Below are 27,552 nucleotides of genomic sequence, written 5' to 3'. Positions count from 1 at the left end.
GGGTAAGGGGGTGGTAGTGGCTTGCTGGCAGTTTTTAAGGGGAGCTGGGCAGCCCCTCTCCTGGATCCTAATCCCTGGGAACCCACAGAAATGGGTGGAGAGCTTGTCCCGAAACATTGATGGATGCACAGACGCCGTGCCTGTCTCAGGAGGTCCAAGGTGATGAGGAACCAGCCCCTTCCCTCGATTCTGGGAGCCACGTGCCTACTCCCAGGTCCTGGGCCAGGCAGAAGACGACACATGTAATAGGAGAGGTGCAAATACAATGGCCCAGGTGTGTCTGCTAGATCGTGTCTGCTGGAACTTGGCCTCCACCCCCGTCCCCTTTTCTGTTCCCCTAAGAATTACGGGGGGTAGAAGGCTAAGAACTACATTTCCCAGATGCCCTTGCAGCTAGGGTTCTGGTTGGGATTGATATTCTGCCTCTGGATACACAGGAGAGATCTGAAAGGCCGAAGAGAGGCAGGGACCACCTTTCTGTGGTCTTGGCACAGACCAGCAAGCTCTGGCTGACAAGACTGTTGTCACAGCCCAACTCGGGATGTCATCCTCCGGTCCCCGGCTTTGCATTGTGGTGGCAGCCCCAGTGGTGGCCGTGGTAACAGCAGCCTCCTTCCCTCTAGACTCAGGCTCCAGATCACAGCTGTGGTGGTGGTGTGACCTTGAAGTAAGTCACCTGCCGGCGGCCGCCCCTCCAACCCTCCCAACCGTCCTCACCCACGTGGGTAAAGCCCTGCATCGCAGCTCTTTTTGCTTTTCGAAATAACCAGACTGTTTCCTCGTTCCTGCTCTGAAATCTGAAAGGTACGACAGATGCAGAGGTGAAAGATTTTATTGCCACTGGGCAGGGTCACCGGTTCACGCAGTACATGTGGATTGGGCACCTCCTTTGTGCGGGCGCTGTGGTAGGTGCTGGGGTGTAAGGGCACCCTCGGCTGGCGGGGAGGAGACATGGGATCCATACCCCAGGGCGATGGGAGCCCAGGGGAGGGTCCCGGCGTCCAGCAATGTTTGGTTTCAGAAAACAGAGACCTTTCCAGACACTGTAATATGAAAGAGACTCAGAACAGGAAATTAGGTACCTAAAAATCTTTGGAAGGGCTGGAGGGTGGGCTCTCAGCTGGGCTTCCAGAACAACTTCCAGACCTAGCCCTCTAGCAAAGCGACCACCCCTGCTACGGTCACGGCTACGCCTGGAACTGCAGACTCCGCATCCGTGCAGCGCTCCGAGCGATGTGGAGAGAGCTGGTGTGGATGCAGCGGGGGCTCTAGGGGCCGGGCTTCTGGTCTTCACAGCCAGAATGGCCACGGCGCCTTCTCACGCTTCCTGAAACAGGATGCAATGTCGCCATCAGGTTTGGATCACCCCTACCGGCTGAGCCCACTTCCTTGACATCCAGTCTCTCTTAAACCTGGTTGGTCTGTGGCTCCCTTGGCTCAGGTACCTTTCCCGGGTCCAGCCAGCTGTGGCTAGGGGAGCACAGCCAGGTTCCTGGGGAGCACAGTGTGGCAGGCCCTGATGAGTCTCTTGGCAGGCCCCCATGGCTGCTGACCCCACCAGATGCCAATCTGAGCTGCAGCCCTGCTTTATGCTCAGACAGTAATTGATTATGTGGTCACCACTAAGCTCTGCCACCTGAAAGTCTTTCTGGAACGAAGCAGGAATAAATAAATAACCAGACCAATCCAAATTGAATGGTACTTTCCAATTACCAAACCTGTTTGTCATTTCCCCTGAAGGATAAAAGGCAGAATCTTCTCTCGAAACCCTTGCAATTAAATGCCAAAGCAAGGTAGCTACTTTCTTCCAGATACAGGATGCTGGAGATGTTCCCCTCCCTACATGGAAACACCTGTTGTCGGAGTCTGGCTTTCATTTTTCCCCACGTGAGTTAATGATTTAATTCCTTAAACCTTTTTTTGTTCCTGGGATGGGGTGTAGTCTGTCCCCTTTTAAGAGGAGAGTAAGACCATTTCTATGAAAGTTCTTGGTGCTTAGAGGTTAGCCCAATGTACTCCTTAAAGGAAATGTCTCTGCAGAGAGAGATATGCATTTCTTTTTATCCTACAGCCTATGTTTTGAGCTTAAAATCTTTTGTGATAAACAATTCTCAAGAAACCTATTTACTGAAAAAAAAAGAAGAAGAAAGAAAGAAAGAAACCTAATCACCATCTCCAACGGGGCCCCCTTGCTCATCCCACAAAGGGCATTGCTCGCCAGGCTGGCCCTGGCTGGGATCTAAGAGGAAAGGACATGGGATTTGCAATTTTGCCCCTGGCAAAACAGGCCACAGGGCCCTGGCCAGGGCTCAGAGCCCGTGGATGTTTCATCCCTCAAGAACTGAGGGTTCTGCCCTTCTGTCTGGAAGGACAGCCTACACTGATGACATGGCCCCCAGGATGGGTCCTCTTGGGCACATGTCCACCCTTATGGGGACTTTTTTTCAGTAGTTTGTAGAAACATCCATTTCAGAAATTGCCACTTGTTGAGAATGTGACACATGTGTAAATATGCGGAAGTGGGTCAGAGAAGGCTGTTCAGTATCTTTTGCCTTCCTGGTGACATACACATGTGGATTGAGATTCTTGAGGCTGATTAACATCAAACTTTTAAAAATGAAATTGTCTTATTGACCCAGAACTTTATCTGAAACTAAGAGTCATTAACCGAGTATCTCCATTCTATGTCCTGTTCATACAGTTTCATGCTTCTGATGGAGGAGATTATTTTCAGGTTTTCGGGCATGGATTTCTGTAAACTGCTTGAATTTCATACTGGTATTTGTGATTTTGAAATTTTATATGTGAAGTTAAAATGTGTGATATATTCAATGTGTATTTGATATGTCAATTATGTATGATACAATAATATGCGGTTAGTTGTATGTATTAAAATTATACGTACGGTGCAATAGTTTTCAATGTATGGTAGAAATATATCAAGTTGTTTTTTCTTTTTATTTTTTTAAAGATTTTATTTATTTGTTTGAGAGAGAGACAGAGAGCACGAGTGGGGGTGGGGGTGGGCGGGGAAGGGCAGAGGGAGAGGGAGAAGCAGGCTCCCCGCTGAGCAGGGAGCCCAATGTGGGACTCAATCCTAGGCCCCTGGGATCACAACCCGAGCTAAAGGCAGACGCCTAACCAACTGAGCCACCCAGGTGCCCCTCAAGCTTTCTTTTAAAATACTTACCTGTATTTTACCTCTGGTATCATAGTGGTGGAGACAAGGCAGAATCACGAGGGTTTGCAAACTGCAAACCGCAGAGCGCTTTGCAAATTAAGAATCTTCTGTATAGCCTAGTCTCCTCTCAAGGAAATTTACTTCAGTGAAATTTAGCTAAAGACATGAAAAAAAAAAAAAAGCTCAATCATTTGTTCAGCAAATATTTAACGAGCACTTAATCAGTGAGAGCTCTTTCCATCACAAGTGACAGAAAATCCAACCCAAACTAGCTAAAGCAAAAAGGGGCTCTTGCCATTGGAAATTTCAACATCCACGGCTATTTGATGATATGAAGGAAATACTGTTCATTTTTTGGTGGAATGCCTGATTGGCTCAGCTCAGTTAATAAGCCCCGTGTCTGGCTCCGGGGGAACGAGGGCTCCTCAGCCCTTGGCCGGGAGCCAGGGAGGGACACTGGCGGTGGGGACAACAAGCGTCTGCCTCTCCATGATCAGTTCCATGCTAGGGATGCAAAAATGGATGGGGCACAGTCTCTTCCTGTCAGGGAGCTTCTCATCCACAGAAACAATGGTTTACACTTCCATCCATTTCCTTTTTTCCGGACCTAAACTACCCAGGTCTGACAGAACCAAGTATCCCCCTGAACTAAGAAGCATATTGTGATAACATATATTAACTCTCATCCTGAATTTCATAGACATGCCAGTTTGGTCCCATAGGTGGTAGATGGAGACCCAGCATGTCATGAGCTGACCCCGAAGAAGCCCTCCCTTTCCCATATGTTTCTGCTAGAAACAGCTCCGAAGAGATTGGTGCCTTCTACCTTCTGAAGCCTGGTCAGACAGGTCTGGTTATTTCAAATAACCATCTACAAATGCCCCAGAAGTGCTCAGTCCCGGCACAGCTTTTATGAAGGTGCTGACACAGAATGATCCTACCTTACGATCTGTGAGTAATTACTCTCAATACTTTCCACATAGAACTCATTTGACCCTCACAGCGACTCCATGGGGTTGGTGCTCTAATTGCCCCGTTTACAGACGAGGAACCTAATGAACTGCAGAGTGAATACTGTTTAAAGACAACCCCCCTCCCTTTTCCTCATCCTGGTCCCCTTGCTCAACTCCCTTGGGGGGGGTTCCCATTGGTCAAGCACAAAGGAGGAAGTCTCATGAAAAGCATGCTGCTTTCTGACAAATATCAGAGGGGCCGCTATTCCTGTGACCTGGGGTCTTACCCCAATCACTCTGGTGTGGGGTGGTGGCAAACCAATGATCAGGGGTGGCTTTCTGTCTCCCCAAACTTGCTTTTCTTGTTTAGGGGGCTTGATGAAGTGCCTGGTGGCTTTGGAATCGTAGAAGTGCTTGGGTTCTGATCCAGGCCCCCTACTCACTGTGTGGTTTTTGGGTGAGTGAGTCAACTTCACACTTGTTTTTTTTTTTTTTAAGATTTTATTTATTTATTTGACAGAGAGAGACACAGCGAGAGAGGGAACACAAGCAGGGGGAGGGGGAGAGGGAGAAGCAGGCTTCCCGCGGAGTAGGGAGCCCGATGCGGGGCTCCATCCCAGGACCCTGGGATCATGACCTGAGCCGAAGGCAGACGCTTAACGACTGAGCCACCCAGGCGCCCCAACTTCATACTTGTTATGAGAGCCTTCCTCTTCTCCTCTGCAAAATGGAATTAATGATAGTACCTATGTACCAGTAGTACCAATAAGGTTATCAGGGGGATTAAACGAGACGGTACCCTAGGTGTTTAGCCTGGCTCATTTGGAAGTGGTTCTGCTCTTCCTAAAAAGGAAGAGGAGAGAGATTTTTTTCTCGGAGACAGAAACTGCCGAAGCTGGGCTTAGCAAACAGTACAGAAAAGGGTCACCAGGAAGTAAGCTCACTAGAGGGACCTGGAGGAGTCCCTCCAGCAGAGGGAGTCCCTCTGTCAGCAGTAGCGATGTGGAGTCTGCACCAACCCGCATCCTCAGCATCAGCTCGGTGCCTGGCACCCAGCCTTGGAGCAGGGGTTCCCAGCTTTCAAGGTCAGCGGGTATTCACTGTATTATTCAGTTATCGAGCTCCTTGCGATAAAGCAGGTCTCCCTGGGTTCAAATCCCAGCTGTAGGGCTTTAGGCACACTACTTCACCTCTCTGTGCCTCAGTTGCCCCACCACTAAAGGGGGATAATAACAGTCCGTCTACCCTAGGGTCAGTGTGAGGATTAATTTAGTTGACTGTGTCAGCCTTTAGAACAGGACCTGGCATCTACTAAGTGCTGGTTGTTATTACTAAGCTCCAGCCAGGCCCTGGAATAGGACATACAAGGAGACACAAGTTGGTCTTCACGGAAATTTACAGCAGTAGTGGAAGGGGAGATTTTTCAAAAATCAGCGTTTGTTACAACTGAGGTACATGCTTTGCAAGAAAGTACAGAGTGTTTTCATTAGGAAGGGGCTTCTAATGAACTTTGTCCTTTGCTGTGTGGGAAGAGAAGTCCAGGAAATTGTGGGAAAATGTATCTGGTTTCTCAGGTATTACCAGCAGGACAGACTTTTCTAGAAGGATGTGAGAGAGCTCCCAAAAAAGGAGAGAGGGAAGGTGGAGGAACTGGGCTCAGAATCCTAGAAACGGTGCAGCTCAGCAGGAAGGGCTCATGCCTCTGGGTACCCTCCCTGGTCAGAAATCCATGAAGACCAATTTTCTTTGCTGAAGATTTTAATTCTGGGGTGAGGGCACCAGACTGGCCTGAACTAGCCACGTGAGAGGGGCAGGCATCTTGATGGATATTTCCGGCACTGAACCTAAGGGGAGGGTTGTTCTCCCAGTGGATACCAGGCAGACCCAACAAACAGTATCCCCTGGAAATGACATTTGGTTGGGCCAGGGGTCCGTTCTTAACTTTTTTTTTCTTTCTTTTTTTTTTTTTGTGCCATAGACACCTTCTGAGAATAATGTTTTTAAATGCACAGAACACAGGATTACAAAGGAAACAAAAGATAATGAAATATTAGAAAGAATAGGTACTATGTATTTCTAATTAATTAAAGGACAAGATCTAGCAGTGACACTGTTATTTTGAAGGACAGTTGAGTGCAAGCAATATTTTGAAAAGTCTGCAGCAACTGGAATGTGTTATGAAAAGATCTGTGATTGCTATTGGGAACAAAGTCTCAGGTACTGCTCCTAGGACTTCACCTAACCTCACAATTGAAGGAGAAGCTACATTTCACTAGGAGATTAGGAGAAATAAGGCAAGCATTTTCCACACTCAGGGACTCCCTGATTTAAGCTGAGATCCTCTGGCATTTTGCAAAAATGTGAACAGTATAAGATTAAGTGAAAAACAACAACAACAACAAACAAACCCAACAACAAATAGATTATGATACAGTGGATTTTCAGTTGATCATATATATATATATATATTTTTTTTTTGCCAAAAGAAAAACAAAATAAACCATTTATGTGTGTATTAAATACACCTAGAACAGTATATGAAAAATAAAGGGGAAATGTATGGAAAATCGAGGCTCAGTGTTGCCTTCCCAAGCCTTGGCCTGGGGCTTCTCGCTGCTCCTCTGGGGGCAACAGGGGGGTGGGGGGCCTGCGGGGCCGCATCAGCCGCCGCACCAGGAGTGTGTTTGCCTGGGTATGTCCCCACCCTACCCTTGAAAAATACCAAAGTCAGTTTGTCAAGTAAGTTCAGGGTGTCCCGACACATGCACAGGCTGGAAGGTGGTGACTGACTTTTAGCGAGGCCTGAATTTGGTCCCTAATCAGCTCTACGAGCTCAGGTCGACCTGCGATCTATCTTGACCTCAAACCCGCGCAGCTGGCTCCCTGAGCTCCAACCCTCAGGCTCTTGTTACTCACGTGGGCCTTATTCCTCCAGGTACTTTACAGTTTATCAACCACGGACCAAGGAGCACGGAAAGCAGAGCGGCTGCGGCCCCTGGAGCAAGAGGAGGTGGATACAGAGGCGGGAGACCGCAAAGACCGGAAGGTTCCCCAGGCCGGCGGGAGCCGCAGGCGCTCGGGCGGGGGCCGGCGACCCGTGTGCAGATTCGGGTTCCACGAAAGGCAGCATGTTTACCCACCAGGATTGCCCAGGATGAAGACGGGGAGCCCGGGGCTGGGGGAGGACGCGGCTCCCTTCTAGCTGCGAACCCCTGTCATTCCCACATACCAATCGATTGTGAACTGGGATTTCCGTAAAGAATGCCCCTCGCTTTCCACTGTCCTCCACCTGCGTGCTTGCGGGGTATGCGCCGCTGGTGCAATTTAGAAATGCGCCCCCGCGCCTGGGACAGGTAGGCGAGTAACTTCACAGGGACGTGCTGGGCGGGAGTTCCCAGATCTCAGTGTGGGGTGGAAACCCGAGACAACACTTCCTAAGGTCCCGACGCTACCCTTTTAGGGAGGAGTGGACCAAAAATGATGGGCATGGCCTCTGCGACCGCGGCAGGACTCGAACCTGCAATCTTCTGATCCGAAGTCAGACGCCTTATCCATTAGGCCACGCGGCCGCCCGACGCCGAGTGCTCTTTGGACAATCTGAAAAGTATCATTACCACCCACCGGCTTGCCTGGGACCAATCCACTTGTTTCTTGGGCAGGGGAGGTTGGACTTTGGCTCCCAGAGTTTCGCAGGGAGAGCCCACCCGGAAGTCTCCCTCTCCCCCCTGCGGGCGGGCCGGTCCACTCGCGGCCCTCCTATTGGTAGCGCCGGGAGTCTCCCGCCTGCCTCTCGGGTAGCCGCGGGACGGAGCGGGGCGCAGACGGGAAGTTGCGGCTGCCAGCGAGGCGGACTGGTCGGGTGGAGGCCACACGCCACCCCGAGGCTGCGTAGGCCGCGCGGAGGGAGACGCCGCTCCGTCGGCCTGGGGTCGGGAGCCGCGGCCCGGGAAGCACCGGACGGACCGAGGTTTCCGGCGGGTTCGGCCCGGGGGCGGGGAGGGGGGGGAGGCCGGGTCGCCGAGTGGCGGCGCGGCCCCTCCCTCTCCAGTCAGGGAGCGAGGCCCGGAGCTGGGCGGAGGCTCGTCCCAGGGCGCACCGCGGCGCCGCCGCCGGGCACGGGCACGGGCACCGGCGGGCGGCCGGGCGCGCGGGGGCCGCCGCCTCCTGCAGAGCGCCCTGGGCCGGCGGGGCCACGGCCCGCGCGTGGGTGGGGGCCCCGGGGGCCGGCGGCCCTCCCTGCGGGTTCGAACCCGGGGGCTGGCACCTGGCGGCGCGAGGCCCTCGGGCCGCGCCGGTCGCGGTGCTGGCAGCCACCATTTGGCGAGCGTTTGCCGAGGGTCGGGTCTCGCGACTTGTTCGCCCTGAGTCACCCGAACAGCGGTCCCGTGTGACAGAATCCGTAACCCCATTTTACGGAGCAGGCGATTGGGGCCTTAGGGAGCTCGCCCAAGGTCACGCATCTCCTAACAGCCAGAGCCGGGATTCAAACCCGCCGCGTCCTCCTCCGGGACCGTCGCTCTTAACCACTGCCTCCTCTTCCCCCAAGTTCACTGATGCACCTGCTTGAACCTCAGTGTCCTCAGGAGGGGTATTGGCAATTCCAGTGGTGGTTTGGGGCTTCACTGAGAAAATGTCCCTAAAAGCTCCTGGCACGCTGCCTGGGACGCAGTAAGTGCTCGAGGAGTGACGGCTCGTCACGGAACACGTAACGCACATCTAAGAAATAACGCTTGATATCGTCTGTCTCCTTCAGGATTTGTGGGTGGAAGGCAGGCATGGTCAGACCCATTTCACTGACTGGAAAGCAGAGACAGGACGTGTCTCCCTCCACGTCTTTCGGCCAGTAAAAGCAGCCAAGCTGGAGCCCAAAGCCAGGTGTCCTGACTCCCAGCGGGGGGCTCCCTGCACCAACCATGAGCCGCCTGCTCTGGAAGAGGGTGGCCGGCGCCACCACCACCGTCGGGCCAGGGCCAGTTCCAGCTCCAGCTCCGGGGCGCTGGGTCTCCAGCTCCGGCCCCGCCCCCGTCCCCAGCGACGGGCAGCCGCCGCCGCCGCCGCCGCAAGTGCCATCCTCGGAGGGCGGGCAGCAGCGGTACAGCCCGTTGCACATCCAGATGCTCTCGAGAGGGCTTCACGAGCAAATCTTCGGGCGCGGCGCGGAGACGCCCGGCGAGGCCGCGGTGCGCCGCAGCGTCGAGCACCTGCAGGAGCACGGGCTCTGGGGGCAGCCGACCACGCCCTTGCCGGACGTGGAGCTGCGCCTGCCGCCCCTCTACGGGGGCAGCCTGGACCAGCACTTCCGCCTCCTGGCCCAGAAGCAGAGCCTGCCCTACCTGGAGGCGGCCAACTCGTTATTGCAGGCCCAGCTGCCCCCCCGGCCCCCGAGCTGGGCCTGGGCGGAGGGCTGGACCCGGTACGGCCCCGCGGGGGAGGCCGTACCCGTGGCCATCCCCGAGGAGCGGGCCCTGGTGTTCGACGTGGAGGTCTGCTTGGCAGAGGGAACTTGCCCCACATTGGCGGTGGCCATATCCCCCTCGGCCTGGTAAGTAGGGGCCGGGCTCAGGGGACTTAGCACAGGTGGGGAGCCCAGCTTAATAGTTCGGGTCGGTGAACATTTACTGAGCTCCCACTACGTGCCTTGCGGGTGCTTTTCTAGGGACTGCGGATTCCGTGGTGAACTAAAGTAGGCTTGACCCCAGCTTTCACAGAGCTTACTTTCTGGTGGGAAGATCCAGGCAGTAAACAAACACCCAAGCAAATGGCAGGTGGTGATAGGGGCTATGTGGAGAACAACAGTAGCTTGTACTGGGGATCCTAGGGGAGACCACTTGAGGCCACCTTGATTCGGTGCCTTTCCCCCTCCCCTGATAGCTTCCTGAGAAGTTAGTCCAAGACATTTGAACAGTGTTTCTATTTGGGGACACTATTGGTTATCGTGGGCAGGAGAAATCTCCCTTTTGCGGGACTGTCCCAGACGGTACAAGACATTTAGCGTCCCCAGCCACTCCCTTAAATGCCAGACCCAATATCCCTGCCACGTCGCCACACACACTCCCACCCCGAGGTCGCAGGTTGAGAGACATTGCTTCCTGCCCCCAGCCTCCCAAACAGGCATTTTGGTCCCCAAAAGGTATATCCAAATCTCTCTCTCTCCTTTTTAAGTAACTTTCTAAGTGCTACCCACGTTTCTTTTTCAAACAATGATGGCAGTCCTGTTTCTCCCCTTTTTTATTCTTCATTCCAGGATTAAAATACTATTTACAACCCTAATGCTTTCAGGCATGGCCAGCACAAAAGTTAGCAGTTTCTTTATTCCTATTGGAAGCTACATCTTTGTAAAGAAAGCTGCGAAATGTTAAATATGCAGTTGAAAATGGTGAAAACATGGCTAAATAGATAAGGTAGGCATTAATGGCTGACAAGAGCACAACCAGATTCCGCATTGATTTAGTTCCAGTTGAGAACCTCAGTGCTTACTATGTGACTGGATGGTCCGAATAGAGGGAGTCCCGCCCCCCACTGAGAAGAGACAGCAGGCTGTGGTGGCCGAAGGGAAATTAGGAAGCGAGTGACAAGAAAGACTTGCTTTTTGATCTCTCAGTCATTTTTGGCCATTTTACCTCAGTCCCCTTTTCTCCCTCCTCCTCCCCCCTCCCCTGTCCTCCCCATCCTCTCATCCTCATTCCGTTCCTGCCACTGGTCCTGGCAGCACTGCCCAGGAGTCCCTGCCGAGGCCTGGGCTCCCCCGAGGGCCTTCCTCCCGGGAGCCTGACCGGGGTGGGGGTGGGGGGTGGGTGCGGGGGTACCGGATGGGGCCCTCCGAGCAGTCCTGTGGCTGTGCAACCTCACGTTCCAGGCCAGCCTGAAATTTCGGAGCAGGGGTGGGGGGGCGGGGGGTGCAGCTTAGACATCCCACAGAGCGGCTTCCCAAAGGCTGTGGCTGAGGACTGTGGTCGTCACACTAGGGGGGGACGTCACACAGGTGCCAGCGTTTGTCTGAGATTCACGGGACAGGTGTAGAGAGTTGATGGCATTGGCCTGAACCTTCTTGAACGTACCAAGCGTGTTTGCATGTTGGCTTGTTTATCACAAACGTGTAGTAAGACGGTTCTGTGCAGCTACAGACCTGGATCTTGACACCAGTCTGGCCTTCTTACTGCACCTGCAGTTCCTGCCATCACCATAGCCTCAAACGTTTGACATTTTCCAGCCTCTTCTTCGGTGTTGTTTGTAAGGGCTCTGGAGGGGGAGGCGGTTGCAGCCTGAGCCCCTGAGTGTGTCGCCATCATTTGGAGTGTGAGTTAGACGTTAGCAGGTTTCAAACGAGGAACTGTTTTCTGCCGGGAGCCCCCTCCCCTGTGGAAACCACTGTTGTGTTTGTTGAAACTCTGGAGGCAAATGCCCCCCCCCCCCCCGCAGGGTTGCCCGGAAGCTCCTGCCCAGCTGCGGCGGCCACATGCGGCCTCGTCACTCCCCCTGATGCTGAGTGGCTCTTACCCTTTGGCGTCGTCTGCGGTTCACTGTGGGCTTTTCCTCAGTGGCCATTTCCCCACACTCATCCTCATGGATCTTGAGCACCCTTCAGCCTTTTTCTGGAGTCGGGGTTAGGCGCCTGCAGGCAGCGCTCTTCCTCTGCCCTCCCGGCCTGCCCCAGCCCGTGGGTGGCCGGCCCCTCCAGGCCCGCGCTTACCCTCGGCTCTCCCGGGGCGGCTCAGAGAGGCCCAGCACCTGTTCCAAGGTGCGTGATGTGCTCTTTGTCCTTCAGAATCTTTCCAGCCGTTCGATGATTCATCCTGTACATGTGCAGCATTTGTCTTTTTCTTTTCTTTTTTTTGCCACTTTCAACCAGAAAAAGAAAACTTTCCACTTTGGATTCGGTTGTAATTGTCTGTCTCCCTTACTAGCGTTTTGAACACCTGCTGTTTGGTGCTTATAGACCCGAGGGGTAGACAGTGCCCGTAAACAGCCCACACTGAACGCTGGACCCAGCAGACACCTTGGCGGGGTCCCGGCCGGGTGCCCGGGTAGGACACCCAGCGCCGTGGCGTTTAGCTCCCACTTTAACCTGTGGAAGGGAAAAGTAAAGGCGCTTTTGTGCCCTCCCTCACACGGGGCCCACCCGCTCTCCGGCTCTGTGAGGGTCGGGAGCACCCCCAGGTCTTGCTCGGTCCCAGCTGCTAGCGCGGGAGCCGGCTCGCGGCGGTAGGCGTGCGGTGGGTGTTGCGGAGCGGAAGTGTGCTGCCTCTGTGCCGAGCCCGGCTGCCTCTCGCCTCCCTCAGGTATTCTTGGTGCAGCCGGCGGCTGGTGGAAGAGCGTTACTCTTGGACCAGCCAGCTGTCGCCGGCTGACCTCATTCCTCTGGAGGTCCCTGCCGCTGCCGGCGGCCCCACCCGGCGCGGTTGGCGGGAGCAGTTGGTGGTGGGGCACAACGTTTGCTTTGATCGAGCCCATATCAGGGAGCAGTACCTGATCCAGGTAAGGTTCCTGGGGCCAGTGTGGCTTCTGGCAGGGGGTGGCCTAAGAGCCGATCCCAGGGGCTAGGGAAGGCATTGCTTTTCCCGGTCAGCGTCGCCCTCGTCTTTGTAGCAGCTGCGGGGGGCCCCCCTGTTGACCGGTCCTGCCCCGCCCCTGGTCCCTGTGCCCAGCTGTTCATTCCCCAGGACTTGCCTGGTACAGGACCTGAGTTGTCAAGGAGTACTCCTACCCCTTCTCTCCGTGTGCAGTTTTAGAGCTTAGCGTGGGTCTGTGGAGGCTTTGAGCCGCACAGCCTGGGCTCACATCCTGCCTCAGCCAGAGACAAGCAGCGTAAGCACCTTCACGTCCCTGAGCCTCAGGTCCTTATTTGCAAAAAGGGGGAGCTAGCAGAAGCCACCTGGCAGGATTGCTGGGGAGGTTTGAACAGTGCATCCTCATAACCACCCCAGCAGAAAGGCAGGCCAGAGGAGGGCAGCCTTGTTGACCTGAACAGGGCTACAGAGCTTGAGCGGCAGGGCTGGGGTGGAGGCCGAGCCTGGGAGCTCAGAAGGCCTTGATCTGGCCCCTTTGTTCCCAAGGCAGCCCTCGGAGCTGTTGCTGGATGCTGGGAAGGACTTGTGTGTTGGGACTGAGCCGGGCCTGTCCCTTCGAGGGTGGCTAGGATGTGGGAGGGTGAGCCTGTCACGGCCGGAGGGCTAAGCGTGAGCAAGCCTGAGTCTTTAGTGTTGGATGGCCGTGTGATGAGAGGAGGCTGAGGTGGGGCTGGGGGGGGTGACACCCCCTAAAGCAGTGCCGAGTGGCCTCAGCTCCAGCCTCTCTCCTCTTCAGGGCTCCCGCATGCGCTTCCTGGACACCATGAGCATGCACATGGCCATCTCAGGGCTCAGCGGCTTCCAGCGCAGTCTGTGGATGGCAGCCAAGCAGGGCAAGCGCAAGGCCCGGCACCCCACGCAGCGAGGCCAGAAGTCCCCACACAAAGCCAATGGCCCAGTGGTGAGAGCTCACTGCGGGAGGCTGGAGGAGTGGGGCGCTTGGGACTGCCTTAACCAGCCTGCCTGTCCCGAGGCCGAGCTGATCTGGATCCCTTGCTGTGGCCCCCAGATCTCATCCTGGGACTGGCTGGACATCAGCAGTGTCAATAATCTGGCAGACGTGCACGGCCTCTATGTGGGGGGGCCTCCCTTAGAGAAGGAGCCTCGAGAACTGTTTGTCAAGGGTAGCATGAAGGACATCCGTGAGAACTTCCAGGTACAGTGCTGGAGAGGGGCTCTGGGGGGCTGGGCCGTGGCAGCCCCTAGCTGACCCCAGGGAGCATAGCTGCCCGACCTGACCCCAAGGCCCGGCGATGGCAGTGGGATGGCTGCCCACCCAGCGCCTTCCTGTCGCCTGTGCCAGGACCTGATGCAGTACTGTGCCCAGGACGTGTGGGCCACCTATGAGGTCTTCCAGCAGCAGCTACCGCTCTTCTTGGAGAGGTGAGGGGGAGCCCCGATGGGAACCCCAGGGGATCCGCAGGGTCCTGGTACCTGGGTCCTCTGTCAAAAGGTGGTGCCGGCTCTTTCTCAGCCCGCGGACCTTAGCCTTTCTGGGTTGAAAGGATGGAGCCATTGAGTGGAGTGGTGGCCACCTGGGTCCTGGACTCTGGGTTTCTACGGAGGCCCTGGAGGGGAGGGAGGGCTGTGCTGGAGTCTCATGTGCGTGGTCCTGGGTGATTCAGCACCCTCTCTGTACCCAGATCCTGAGCCCAGGGCTTCACATCCATCTTGGTCCTGTTTGCTAGGGAGTTACTCTTACGGTGTGGCCAGTCACAAGCGTCACCTAGACCTGGTTCGTGTTGACTGTCCTACCTAACTCATTTGCTGTTGGGCAGGTCACTTGGTTTCTCTGAGCCTCAGTGTTTTTGTCTGAAGCATACACAAAGAACACTTGAGCACCCCAGTTGTGAGGTTTGTCTGCGATCTAGCACAGTGCCTGGCACTTAGTCGTGACTCAGGAGATGACACCTGTTTTCACTTTTACCTATAACTGCCACGTTCCCCCTGAGGACAGGATGATACTGTAGCCACCTGGTAGATAAAGGAACTGAGGCTTAGAGAGGCGAAGCGCCTTACCCAGCGTCTCATGGCTCCGAAGGGCCCGAGCCCCTGGTCCGATGCCCGAGCTCCGCCACCTGTGTGGTTGGGTTGAGGCTCGCCAGACCGGCTCAGGGTTTGGGCCCAGGCCTTGCCTTCTGTGGCCATTTTTGACCACCCCGGTGTTTGCCCCCCTCTCCCCCCAGGTGCCCCCACCCGGTGACTCTGGCTGGCATGCTGGAGATGGGGGTCTCCTACCTGCCCGTCAACCACAACTGGGAGCGGTACGTGGCGGAGGCGCAGAGCACGTACGCGGAGCTCCAGCGGGAGATGAAGAAGTCGCTGATGGAGCTGGCCAACGACGCCTGTCTGCTGTGCTCCGGACAGAGGCAGGCAGGCCTTGGGGGGTAGGGTCCCGGTGAGTACGGGCAGGCGTGGCCTTACCCGCCCCGGTGGCCCGGCTCTGTAGGTACAAGGAAGACCCCTGGCTCTGGGACCTGGAGTGGGACCTGCAAGAGTTTAAGCAGAAGAAGGCAAAGAAGGTGAAGAGGAAGGAGCCACCTGCAGCCAGCAAGTTGCCCATCGAGGGGGCTGGGGCCCCTGGGGATCCCGAGGATCAGGAAGGTGGGGAACATGGGCGGGAGGTGGGGCAGGGATGGTCCCTGGGAAGGTCCTGGGACCCAGGGGGCCGTTGGAAGGGGTCGCTCCGGCCTTCCAGAGATGAGTAGGCTGTGGGCAGGACTTCCGGAGAGACCCTTCTGGTCCTGATGGTTCTGCCCCACCCTATGCAGACCCTGGCCCCCCCAGTGAGGAGGAGGAGGTGCAGCGAGATGGCATGGCTCGCACCTGCTTGGAGCACCTGAAGGGGACCGCAGAGGTCCTGCCCAAACGGCCCCAGCACCTTCCTGGACACCCTGGGTGAGCCCCAGCCCCTCATATGTCCAGAGTCTACCCTTGTCCTCCCTTGTCCTGGGCCCCAGCACCGGGTGGTGTGGGGGCGGCCCTTACTGACCTGCTGCCGTTCGTTCTGTCTTCCAGTCATTTGCTCACTTGACCCCCGGCTCACTGGTCTCATTCAGTACAAGTGCACTGAGCGCCTGCTGTATGCTGGGCCTACCGCGGCCGCTTGGGGCACAGATAGGAACAGTTTCTTTCCTAGGAGGAGCTAGGCATGAAAACCACCCCGTGCAGCTGGTCTTTATATTCACGATGAAAAGGAAGAGTGAGCAGGGTTGAGGCAATACCTAACTCTGCCTGGAGAAATGAGGGAGGGCTTCCTTGAGGAGGGGATTTTTAATTCGAGCCTCACGGACTGGCAGAGATGAGAAAATAGGGGCAGCCAGGGTGAATAGCAGGGTGCGGATTTGGCACTTCCAGGACCCTGAGAGGGTGGTCTCCTTAAGTTGGGTGCTTTACTTGCCTCATCTTCGGGTTGGCCGTGGTGAACAGCATGTGAGAGATGGGGCTGTGAAGGCCCTGGTGTGTCCCTGGAGCAGCGGTGGGGCAGATCGGCTGTCTCCTCTGGCCAGTTACCCTGTACGGAGTGGGGCTTGGGAAGGAGCCCAGTGCTGCGCCATGCCTGTGGGCCCTGGCTTCTGACTAGTCCGGTGGGCCTGACCTAGGATCTTCCTTTTCAGATACTTGAATTATTCTAGGGGACTTCATGGGGGTCATGGGTGTACCCCCAGAGGGAGGAGACTGTGACTATAGGCTGAGGTCACCAGAAAGCCTCGGGGCTTTGAAGGGGGGGGTGGGTGAGGTCACAGGAGAGGGAGCCTGGCTTGCTGTCACATGCTGTCCTCCCCCCACCACGGTAACACTGCTCTCCTCTGGCGGGGCGTAGGTGGTACCGGAAGCTCTGCCCCCGCCTAGATGACCCTGCGTGGACCCCGGGCCCCAGCCTCCTCAGCCTGCAGATGCGGGTCACTCCAAAACTCATGGCGATGACCTGGGATGGCTTCCCTCTGCACTACTCGGAGCGGCATGGCTGGGGCTACCTGGTGCCCGGGCGGCAGGACAACCTGGCCCAGGCGCCCGCGGAAACTGCCCCGGCCTCGGCCGGGGTGGCCTGCCCCTACAGGTCAGGCTCAGGCTCAGGGGAGGAAAGGGTGGGGTCTAGGGACCCCCTCCACTTGGTGCGGAGAACCCAGGCCTGGCTCCGGCCAGTGGGACGAGCCGGGGTCTGAGAGTCTGGGTGTGAGTCCTTTCTTCCACGGCTGCCCTTCCCTTGTGGGGTACGAGCCCCGCGAGGGCTTGGAGGCCTGAGGCCCTGCCCCTGGGGCCGATGGCTCGGCTCCCTTCTTGGGAGCGTGCGGGGCGGGGGCTGTTGGAAGCAGCAGGGGGGATGGGCCATGTTCCTTTGTGTGGAGCTTATTGGGTGCTGGTCCTACTCTGAGATCCGAAACCTTTCGCAGTGCTCCCTCGTGTGTTCGCGGAGAGAGTGGTTATCCACATCGGGCAGTTGGCAAAGTAAAGGCCTAGGGCAGTGCTTTGACTTGTCTGAGATCCTAAACCCCGAGCTCTGGACAGGCGGGTGCTGGGGACAAGCCATGGCACCTGACGTGGCCCAGGTTGGGAGGCCCGGCTCTGTAGGACAGCCCGAGTCACCTGTGGGGCCCCTGGGACAAAGGGGGGGCGGGGTCCAGCGGGGGCGGCCCCTCCGCTCCCAGAGCTTTTGCAGGGGAGGCGGCAGCTGCGAGCTGGCGAGGAGCTCAGGTTTGGGTCAGACCAGCCCTCGCACCCTCGCCTGCCACCGGCGTGTTGTGCTCTGCTTGCCATTTGTCACTCCCTGTCTGAAAACCCGGGGGAGCGCTGTGGCCTTTGCCTCCGAGCGGGTGCTGAGGCCTAAGCAAAGGGACTTGCGGGAGGCCCGGCGGGCCGCCTGGCGCGGAGCGGGCCCCCGGTGACCAGGCTGCTCCTGCTGTTCTCTGCCCAGAGCCATCGAGTCCCTGCACAGGAGGCATTGTCTTGAACAGGGGAAGCAGCAGCCAGAGCAGCCCGCAGGCCTGGCGGAGGAGTTCCTGCTCACCGACGGCGGCGCCATGTGGCAAACGGTGAGGGCGGCCCCGAACCTGGGCTCTGGAGTCATGCTCCCTCCCAAGGACGGGCGGCCTCTGGGGTGGGGGCGGCACCCCGGGCCGGGGGTGGGGAGGGGGCGGCAGGGGGCACTGGGTGGCTCGCCCCGGGCTGGCCCCCCTGCTTCACTTCCTGGGCACGTGCGCCCATCCAGGTGGAAGAACTGGGCTGCCTGGAGGCCGAGGCGGAGGCGGAGGCCAGGGCAGAGCGCTGCGGAACGGCAGTCCCCGGCCAGCCCCCGGCTCTGGTGAGCGGGGCTTCTGCTCTCGGGTGGCTGGGCGGGTGCTCGGCGGGCGCTGGGTGGCAGGGCTCTGCTCTTGTGCCCAAGTAGCTCTCCCCCCGCCAGACAGTTCCCAGGGTCCCAGGGACGGGGGGTGGGGAGACGCTGCCTTGCCCTTGGGTGGCCCCGCGTTTGTTGGAGGCCAAGGAGGGTGCCATTTCTCAGCTCACCGTTGGCTGCCTCAGGCCCTTTTCCCATGCCCTACCCCGTGGCCCTCGCCGAATGCAGGTGCTGGAGCAGGGCCTCATCTAGGTGTGTGGCCCCCACAGACTGCCGCTGGTGACCCCAAAGCCAGCCAGCCAGCCTATCACCATGGCAACGGACCTTACAACGACGTGGATGTCCCCGGCTGCTGGTTCTTCAAGCTGCCTCACAAGGTGTGTGTCCTGGTTCACGCCTGTCCCGCGCTGCCCTCACGGTGGCCGGGTCCCCGGAGTGACTCAGCCCAGAAGCGCCCTTGCGCAGGAACGACATGCCGTGGTGGGGCAGGGCGTGGTTCCAGACAGTTCCCCATCTCCGAGTCTTTGCCCCCTGAAAGTTTGGTGGCGAGGGGCGTGGTGGTGCGATTAAATGACGGGGCCTGTTCGGTGTCTGTCACCACGTGTGTTACGTGATGGGTTCTGACCGATGGCAGTCGGTTACCTGGGTCCACCTCAGTTCAGGAGCCGATGATCTTCCTGCTGACGTGTCCTCGGGAGGCCACCAGTTGCCTGGGGCTTTGGCACCGTGCTTGTCGCCCACCTCGCTTCATCCCCTCACCGAGGCATCTTAGCATCACGTCAGCACAGGAAGGGCGGAGACCGTACATGAGATGTTTTGAGAGACAGAAGTCACTTTCGCGGAACTTTTATTGCAGTTTATTGTTACACTTCAGTTTCGTTAGGTATTTCCCACCACCCGCTGTGTGTAATTTGTTTTATCATAAACACATTCGCGTAGGAAAACCGAGCACGTGTGGGTCAGCGCTCTGGTCTGAGGCATCTGCTGGGGATCTTGGAACGCACCCCACAGACCAGGAGGGACGGCTGCCTTGCGGAGGGGGCCGGGCGTGTTTGCGCGCCTGTCTGCGCATGCGTGCTGCGTCTGCCCCAGACTGCTCTGCTCGAGCTTCTGGGCTCAGTGGTGGGCAGAGCTGAGGTGCACAGGGCTCGATGGGTTCCCTCGTCAGGGGTCTGCCGCCAGCTTCCAGCCCCTGCTTCCTTTGCCCTTTCAGGATGGTGGCAACTACAATGTGGGCAGCCCCTTCGCCAAGGATTTCTTGCCCAAGATGGAGGATGGCACCCTGCAGGCCGGCCCGGGAGGCGCCAGTGGGCCCCGTGCCTTGGAAATCAACAAGATGATTTCTTTCTGGAGGAATGCCCATAAGCGAATCAGGTGGGCCACCGTGGGAGGGCGCGGACATGTCGTCTGTGCCCTGGCCAGGTTACGGCAGCCCTGAGACCCCCTTCTCCCACTTCCCACCCAGGGGCCCCAACACCCCGCCCCATGCTGCCCTGGAGGGACAGCCCAGCTGCAGTCTCGGGCTCGGCTGCTCATGGTTCTCGAGCCGTATGACTGCGGGCAAGTCCCTTTTCTTCCTAGCCTCAGCTTCCAGGGTTCTGTAGAAAGGGGCGTGGTAGGGCCTGGAGGGCGGAGCTGCTGGAGCCTTGGATGTGGCCGAGGAGCGTGGAGGGCAGCTGGCCCGGGACCCGAGGCTGACGATGGCGGAGGGCTGCCCCGCTGCCCTGGCTGCTGAGGTCCGCCCCAAGCGTGGCCGAGGCGCTCGTGGCTGAGGCCGGACTCCTCCCAGACACCCTGGGTTAGGGCAGAAGCTATGTGGGAGGCCTGGCCGGTTCTCCGATGGCGTTCGTATGCTCCTGGCTGGTAGATGCTAGGGCCCCAGGCCTTGGCCATGTTACGGCCCACCCTGAATGAAGTCAGTGGGCAGAGGGTGAGGCGGGGCCGGGACGGGGCACAGTAGCCCCCAAAGCTGGGCGTGGGGGTGGATTCTGCTTCTTGGGGCTGTCCTAAGCCTCAGCCCCTCCGTCCACACAGCTCCCAGATGGTGGTGTGGCTGCCCAGGTCGGCTCTGCCCCGTGCTGTGACCAGGTACGGCCTGCCAAGTGGTTGTGGGGACAGGAGAACTGGGGGGGGCGGAGGATCTTAGGAGCACGGCAAGCTGCCGAGACTCCTGCTCTCCCCCACCCTGCCAGGCACCCCAACTACGACGACGAAGGCCGCTACGGGGCCATCTTGCCTCAGGTGGTGACCGCCGGCACCATCACCCGCCGGGCCGTGGAGCCCACGTGGCTGACCGCCAGCAACGCCCGGGTACGTGCCCTCTGCACCGCGGGTCCCTGCTCTTCCTCTCCTGCGTCTCTCAGAAACCGGGGCGCAGAAGGCGCTCAGTGAGGAGCGTGAAAAGGAGCGTAAGGTCTGGGGCGGGCAGGACTCTGGTTCGGATCTAGCTCCGCAGCTCTTCGGTTCCTTCCGCAAACTTGACCCGAGCCCCTCCTCGTAGCCAGACGCTGACGAGGCGTGATGCGTGCAGTTGTGGTGGAGTGGAGGTGGGGCCCCAGGGGTCAGGCCGGGCGTGGAGGGAGGGGTTCCTGACCTGTCACCCCCCACTGCTAGGCGGCCGTCCCGGCCACACGTGGGAGTGGAGTTTGGGGCAGCTCTTGGCATTTCCTGAAAGCAGCCCCTCAGGAAAAAGGCCCAGTGTCCTCAGCCAAGCCTGGCTGCATGACTGGGGTGGGAGGAGTCTCACTGGGGTGTCTGGGTAGGGCCTGACCTCCGTCTTCTGCAGCCTGACCGAGTGGGCAGTGAGTTGAAGGCCATGGTGCAGGCCCCGCCTGGCTACGTGCTCGTGGGCGCCGACGTGGACTCGCAGGAGCTGTGGATTGCCGCTGTGCTCGGAGACGCCCACTTCGCTGGCATGCACGGTGAGCGGGAGCCAGGCCGGGCCAGAGCTGAGGCGGCCGCGTTGCCGGCAGGACGTTTCCGAGCCGCCTTTCTCACACCTGCCTCCTTCCGCAACCCCGCCCGCCCCCCCCAGGCTGCACGGCCTTTGGCTGGATGACACTGCAGGGCAGGAAGAGCAGGGGCACCGACCTACACAGTAAGACCGCCGCGACCGTGGGCATCAGCCGGGAGCACGCCAAGATCTTCAACTACGGCCGCATCTACGGGGCGGGGCAGCCCTTCGCTGAGCGCCTGCTAATGCAGTTCAACCACCGGCTCAGCCGGCAGGAGGCAGCCGAGAAGGCCCAGCAGATGTACGCCGTCACCAAGGGCCTCCGCCGGTGAGGGGCCCTCCCGCGTCCACTCACCCCCAGGGCCTTAGGCCTGCTCTGCTCCCCTTTCCCGCCCTCATCCCGTTTCCCTTTCCCCGTTACCTGAGCCCTCTCTCGGCCCTTCTCCCGGCCTCTGGCCTGGCTGCAGGATGGTTGGCTCTGGGGTTGTGACGTTTGCGTATTGAATAACCTCGAACGGTTTTCGTCAGAGTTAAGGCTGGATTTTTGTGTTGCTACCAAGCGGTAGCACGTTCGCAGCTGCGGTACAGAACAAACAGCGGTGCGGGGTGTGAGCTCCCACGCCTCCCGGGAGCGAGTGCGGGAAGCGGGCGGGGGCGGCAGGCTGTGGAGCCCTGGCGGCTGCAGCTTGTTTCCGGCGGCGGTCCCACCTCGTGTGCGCTCAGGGTCTTGGCGGGCTCCCGGGAGGGCTCCTGGAGCAAGGGTGAGGGAGGAGAGGGGCGTTTCCACCTCCCATAGGTGCACTCTACCGGGGCCACATGTAGCTAGCAGGCCCCCCGGGGGGAGGCTGAAGGGTAAGCAAGTGATGGTGCAGGGGTGCAGCTATGTGCTGGGGTGGGCGGGGAGCAGAGCGGTGATGACACAGGAGTTCGGGCCTTAGCTGAGACCTTTGAAGGCGTCCCATGGGGGTCTGGACCGAGGGCACGGGGGGAGGGGAAGCCCCGGGGCAGCTCTGGCCTGGTGTTGGAGGGCGGGGGGACCTGAGGTGGTCAGCCTGGCCTGGCTCTACGTCGTCTTCTCCAAGTGACCTTTTCCTTTCACGGAGTATCCCATTGCCTCCTGTCCCTCCCTTCTGGGGTCGGAGCCCTTGTGCCTCCTGAAGTAAGACATGGCGCCGGGGGGTCACCGGGCAGTTCCGGGTCTGTGGCACGAGGACACTGGTTAACAGTGCTGGCTTCTGTGTTGGACTCGGTCCCTCACTGGGCTATCACGGCGCAGCCCACAGAAGCCTGGGTTCCCGTCTGGCTTCACCTCTTCCTGGCACGTCACTTACCCCCTCTCAGCCTGTCTCCCCCTCTGAGGTAGAGCCCGTGCGGGTAGGCATGAGCCCCGGTACCCGGGGACGCTGGAGCCCGGCGCTAGGCACACAGGCACTCCCACGGGAATGATGGTGGCGACACTGCCCCCAGGTATCGGCTGTCGGATGAGGGCGAGTGGCTCGTGAGGGAGTTGGACCTCCTCGTGGACAGGACTAAAGATGGCTGGGTTTCCCTGCAGGATCTGCGCAAGATCCAGAGAGAAGCTTCGAGGAAGTAAGAACCTGTGTATTACGGATGGAGGGAGGGTCCGGGCTGGCCCCGGGAGAGCTGGGATGCCGTTTGTAGCTCTGAGACGCTGAAAGGCAAAGCTTGCCCCCCGCCCCTTTTCTGTCTTGGTGCCCAGGTCACGCTGGAAGAAGTGGGAGGTGGTTGCCGAACGAGCGTGGATGGGGGGCACAGAGTCCGAAATGTTCAATAAGCTGGAGAGCATTGCCATGTCTGACACCCCGCGTACCCCAGTGCTGGGCTGCCGCATCAGCCGGGCCCTGGAGCCCTCGGCTGTCCGGGGGGAGGTAGCTCGCTGTCCTTGGAGCCCGGGGAGAGGGGTCACAGGGAGGGGTGAGGCTCCCGTGCCACCTCCCCACCACGGTGAGCCGGGCTGTGGCAGAACCCTTCTGACCTGCGGCCCCTGTTCCCCCAGTTCATGACCAGCCGGGTGAACTGGGTGGTGCAGAGTTCTGCCGTGGACTATTTACACCTCATGCTCGTGGCCATGAAGTGGCTTTTTGAGGAATTTGCCATTGACGGGCGCTTCTGCATCAGCATCCACGATGAGGTCCGCTACCTGGTGCGGGAGGACGACCGCTACCGCGCAGCCCTGGCCCTGCAGATCACCAACCTCCTGACCAGGTACGTGGGGCCTGGGGCCGCCCCGCTGCGGGCTTTCCTGGGCCGAGCACGCTCTGTGCACTGGCCTCTCCCTAGCGATGAAGGTTTCCGTTTTTATCTGTAGTTGGAACAAAAAACTGTCCTAAAAAGATTGGCCTCAACTTTTAAATGAGATTTTTTTGGGTTTGAAAAGACTGTAAAGCCAGACTAGATCATGGAGGTAGTGACGTCAGGGAGGTGTTCCAAGAGCAGCTGCCATCGTGGGCTCCTCTAGACACACACCTTTGTTTTGAAAATCAAACGACAGAAAGCTTTTCTCGTTCCTGCAAAATTAAGATGTTTTTCCTTCAGCGCCAAAAGTTTGTAATTCCTCGTTCACAATGTTTTCCGGCGGTAGGCTGAAACTCAGACGTGGCTTAAAAAATATTTTCTATGTTGAGCTATATTTTCTTGTAAGATTCCTAGTTTACATGGTTGAATTCAGTAATTATAGTTCCATGTCCGTCTGCCATTCGCAACTAGCTGGGAAGCAGCTCTGTCCTAAGGGGTAGGTCACGTACCCGGTACTTCACACTGTCTCCACAGCCCTCTCTAACTTCCCCAGGGGGTCATGCCTGACTGAGCTGACAGAGGCCTCGTGTATTTGAATATTGAGTGGCTCAGGAAGGGCTTTTTTTTTTTTTTTTTTTACACCAATAAAGCAGGCTGAACTTTGTGGGGGAAAGGTGTGTTTCGAACCCCTCACTGCATGGCGGTCTGTCGGGGGGAGGGGCCGGGCCTGAGAGGAGATCGGGTCTCTCTTGCAGGTGCATGTTTGCCTACAAGCTGGGTCTGAATGACCTGCCCCAGTCAGTCGCCTTTTTCAGCACAGTCGATATTGACCAGTGCCTCAGGAAGGAAGTGACCATGGATTGTAAAACCCCTTCCAACCCAACTGGGATGGAAAGGAGATACGGGATTCCCCAGGGTGAGTTCATTACGTGTAGATTGTAAGGTGGACTCAAAAGTAGTCTCGGACCACAAGAGGCTTGCGACAGCCGCTGTGGGCTGGTTCCGGTGGCTAATGTGCCCCGGGCCCACAGTGAACGAGATGTTCACAGTACAGGAAGGAAGACACCAGAACTCCTATTTCTGGTGTGGTTGAAGAGGGAGTATTTATTTTAAGAAGAATTCTTGTATAAGGTCAAAGTGCATTCTTAGGTACAAACAACTGTGCTTTGAATACCAAACAAGTAAAACAGAAAGATACATTTAAAAAGAAAAAAGCTGAGACAAGCTTACTTTATACAGAAAGACAGCAGACCCTCCCAAACAGCACCTCCCCATCCCTGGCACTTGCCCTGCCTTCCTCCCCGCTCCTTGCTGGCTCCTGGGCACCGCTAACCACTCTGCACGCTCTTTCAGGTGAAGCGCTGGATATTTACCAGATAATTGAACTCACCAAAGGCTCCTTGGAACCGTGAAGCCAGCCTGGACCGTAGCTCTGCCTGCAGGCCCCAGATTTGCTCCCGTGGAGCTCGGTCGGGGCAGCGCAGGCTCCCACACTCAGGCTCGCAGCTGTGCTTTTTGCAAAAGGGCTTGCGGGAGGCCAGCCCTCTTCAGTAGCAGGACCTGCCAAGAACGACGGCCTCCGAGGGAAGGTGCAGTGGAGTTCAGCGGGTTCAGAGCCAAGCTGCCAACAGCAGTGCAGGCGCTAGGACAAGGGGGCAGTGTTGCTTGTCGGGTCAAAAGAAAGCAGAAGCCCCAAAGTTCACATTAACTCAGGCATTTCATTTCTTTTTTCCTTTTCTTCTTGGCTGGTTCTTTGTTCTGTCCCTCGTGCTCTGATGCAGTGCCCTAGCGGGGGAGAGAAGTAATGCTCCAATGTGATAAGCCTGCTCAGAGGCAGTGGAAATAAAAACAAAAATCCTTTATCTTCTCATCAAAGCCTGTGGTAGTCCTGCTTTCTCCTCCTTCCCACTCCTAGGAGGTGGTTCTGTCTGTGGAAGAAAAGGGAGGCCTCCCAAGGGGCCGAGCAGCCAGTGCGGAGGCCCTTCCTTGGGGCAGAGGCGGGGTTAGAGGACAGGCGCCTCCGTGCCCTCCGTGAGCCCCCTGCCAGCTCGGTGACGGGACCGGGCACAGGACGGCCTAGAATGGGAGCTTCACACTTTTGAGAAGCCAGAAATGAGGATGTCTTAGTAAACTTCCATCTTGGATACAGCTGAGCTGCTGAAGCGTCTGGGAGCTCCCTGGGGTGTGCTCTGCGACCACCCAACTACAGGGCACAGGAGGCCGGGGAGGGGGGCGGACAGTGGAGGAAGCCACACGCGAGCCAGGTGGCCGCACGGAGAGAGCTTTCACCAGCTAGTCATTTTCTCATGGTTCAAAAGGGCACGGGGAAGACCCAAACTAAGAACTTGTGTCCTCACCCCCTTTCCGGAAAGGTCTACCCCACATGGCAGCCATGTGGGTAATCGTGTGGTCCAAAATCTAGAGGCCTTAGTCTCAGCCGTGCCTGACTCCCGGCCTGACCTCCTTAGCTTTTCGGGGGGGGGGGGGCTCCCCGCACTCCTCGGTGCTGCTCCCGGCGAGGCTGCCCCCAACCAGTCAGAAGGGCAGCCGGCTTCCCGCGCTCCGGTCGGAAGCAGGCACTGACCTCTTCGTGTTCGTCCTCCTCATCCTCTCGAAGAACCATGTCCAGGATGTTTCCTTTGATCTTGAAATCTCGTGAGGTGCTGAGCTTCATGTGCTGCATCAGGTTCACCTACGACAGAATTGTAGGCGTGGGCACGTTCTCTGGCTAGAAGAGGTCCCATCAGGGACAGCCTCAACTGCTTTTGACAGACCCTTCAGTTCTTTAAAGCACGCACACCCACTTGACCTGTTTTTCCATAGTTCCTACGTGATGTCTGAACTCAGGCCATCAGATCACAAAGAGCGGAAAGGGTTCTAGTTTCTTCCCCACGGCCCTGTGCGGCTTCAGTGTGCCATGGCCCCTCCCAGGTAAAAAATTGGTAGAAAAGAACAGCATGTGTTTACCTTGGACTTCTTTGAAAGGTGGATGAGGAATTTTTCATACTGTTCAATGGCGAAGATGAGATTAGGGATTGGCTTGGTTTCTCGAAGAACTCTGGCCTACAGGGCAAAGGAGAGAAGACCTTAACTCCAGGTTTGGAGGTTTTTGAAGTTGTCCTCCAAAGCAGTCAGTAGCAGAACTGCTCTGGGCTTGGCAGGAAAAAGCTAGTCTGTCTGCCAGTCAAATGCAGGATTCCTTATGTTCTGGTAATCTAAGATTTCTGGCAGTTAAATCTCATCAAAGGATGGTAAAGACAGCACCGAATCCTCCTGTTGAGAATTCCTCCGTATTCACCGTTCTGCAGACTGGCTAAAAGAAGGGCTACTTGTAGAAATCCAGTTGCCGCCCTAACCTGACTGATACTCGAACACTGGAAGCTCACTCTGCACCAGCTCTGTCTCCCCCTTCTGGCCTATGTGACCTTCTCACTGTTGGGATTCTTTCTCCCAGTCGGACTCTAACTCGTAAGTCCTCCCAAACAAACTATATACAATCGATGTCTTTTGTTTTGTTTTTTTTAATAAAGTCCACAAATGAGGATGTGATGGGAACATTACCTTGGAGATAATTCTATATCTGAACATTTACCTTTGTATTTTTCTCATGCCTGTGTCCTACGATATAATGCACTATAAAACCCATTTAGCCAGTCCACTTGATGGGCATCTTGGTTTTTCCAATACTTCGCTTTTACAAACAACATTGCTTAGGACTGTCCTGTACGTGGGCCTTTAGTCTCCACTCCGGGCAAACACAACTGCTGGAGAGCGCACTAGTGCGGAACTGAAATTCAGCAGTTACGGCCCAACTGCCCCCTGATGCCGCGGACGGGCACCCTTGCCAGCAGCGCCCTAGAGCGCTCTCGTCCCTGCACCCGCCCCTTGTGTGTCCTTTAGGGAGCATCTTCTGGGCTCATTAACTCTTCCTAAAACAACTCCTTCCCAATGAGAATCCTTAGCCATTGCCATTTTTTAAAGACAGAGCTTAAGATTTTCAGGTGCTTCCTAAATAAAGTGTGTGGCCCTCTGAACAATCTGTGAGCTGAGAAACCACCACACACACACACACACACACACACACACACACACACGTACGTTTTTCTCAGAGTGTTAATGAGCTACAATGCACATAGCCCAGAGGTGACCCATCTACACTGCACAGTCCAGTGCTCAGTACATCGAGAGTTGTGCAACCACCTCCACGAGCAAGTTCAGGGCATTTTCATCCCCTGCAGGAATCGCGTACCCGTTTCAGGAGGGACCCCCAGCTCTGGACGACCACTCATCTACATTCTGTCTGTCTA

At 57.3% G+C, this 27,552-nt stretch overlaps 2 protein-coding genes and 1 non-coding gene across 6 annotated transcripts in view; 1 reads left to right on the top strand and 2 right to left on the bottom strand.

Annotated features, from left to right (window-relative positions):
- Positions 1 to 7,630: 7,630 nt before the first annotated feature.
- Positions 7,631 to 7,703, bottom strand: TRNAR-UCG (transfer RNA arginine (anticodon UCG)). Its single transcript has one exon. It is a non-coding gene; the product is annotated as a tRNA-Arg (tRNA).
- Positions 7,704 to 7,920: 217 nt separating this feature from the next.
- Positions 7,921 to 24,887, top strand: POLG (DNA polymerase gamma, catalytic subunit). 4 transcript variants are annotated; one of them, XM_081831678.1, is made up of 23 exons: positions 7,947 to 8,101; positions 8,888 to 9,676; positions 12,414 to 12,609; positions 13,438 to 13,602; positions 13,711 to 13,857; positions 14,005 to 14,084; positions 14,888 to 15,070; positions 15,151 to 15,305; positions 15,473 to 15,599; positions 16,525 to 16,761; positions 17,617 to 17,734; positions 17,911 to 18,003; positions 18,306 to 18,413; positions 19,250 to 19,410; positions 20,071 to 20,124; positions 20,229 to 20,346; positions 20,822 to 20,957; positions 21,071 to 21,317; positions 22,457 to 22,579; positions 22,710 to 22,878; positions 23,007 to 23,215; positions 24,001 to 24,161; positions 24,599 to 24,887. In XM_081831678.1, exons 2-23 carry the CDS (start codon positions 9,048 to 9,050, stop codon positions 24,655 to 24,657), a joined length of 3,675 nt encoding a protein of 1,224 aa, XP_081687804.1. In that variant the 5' UTR covers positions 7,947 to 8,101; positions 8,888 to 9,047; the 3' UTR covers positions 24,658 to 24,887. The 4 variants fall into 4 exon arrangements, with proteins under 4 accessions (XP_081687807.1, XP_081687805.1, XP_081687804.1 ...); XM_081831679.1 differs by lacking the exon at positions 24,001 to 24,161 and having other exon boundaries at positions 7,922 to 8,101; positions 24,599 to 24,722; XM_081831680.1 differs by lacking the exon at positions 16,525 to 16,761.
- Positions 24,323 to 27,552, bottom strand: part of LOC102736877 (Fanconi anemia group I protein) — a 43,874-nt gene continuing 40,644 nt past the window's right edge. The window contains exons 23-25 of the mRNA XM_081831687.1: positions 26,213 to 26,308; positions 25,830 to 25,937; positions 24,323 to 25,030 (exon numbers count right to left, since the gene is read on the bottom strand). Of these exons, the coding sequence (XP_081687813.1) occupies positions 24,950 to 25,030; positions 25,830 to 25,937; positions 26,213 to 26,308 (285 nt within the window). The 3' untranslated portion in view covers positions 24,323 to 24,949. The remainder of the gene's footprint in view (positions 25,031 to 25,829; positions 25,938 to 26,212; positions 26,309 to 27,552) is intronic.

Source organism: Leptonychotes weddellii, chromosome 9 (genome assembly GCF_054177405.1).
Source record: "Leptonychotes weddellii isolate Sample4059 chromosome 9, ASM5417740v2, whole genome shotgun sequence".
NCBI classification, from domain to species: Eukaryota; Metazoa; Chordata; class Mammalia; order Carnivora; family Phocidae; genus Leptonychotes; species Leptonychotes weddellii.
Note: the sequence above shows the minus strand (reverse complement) of the source record. Positions and strands in the feature narration are given on the sequence as shown.

Coding starts and splice junctions, on each gene's coding strand:
- POLG (XM_081831678.1), top strand. CDS start 9,048: ATGAGCCGCCTGCTCTGGAAGAGGGTGGCCGGCGCCACCACCACCGTC. Junction 14,085..14,887: donor CTACCGCTCTTCTTGGAGAG/GTGAGGGGGAGC, acceptor CTCTCCCCCCAG/GTGCCCCCACCCGGTGACTC. Junction 20,125..20,228: donor CTGCCCCGTGCTGTGACCAG/GTACGGCCTGCC, acceptor CCACCCTGCCAG/GCACCCCAACTACGACGACG.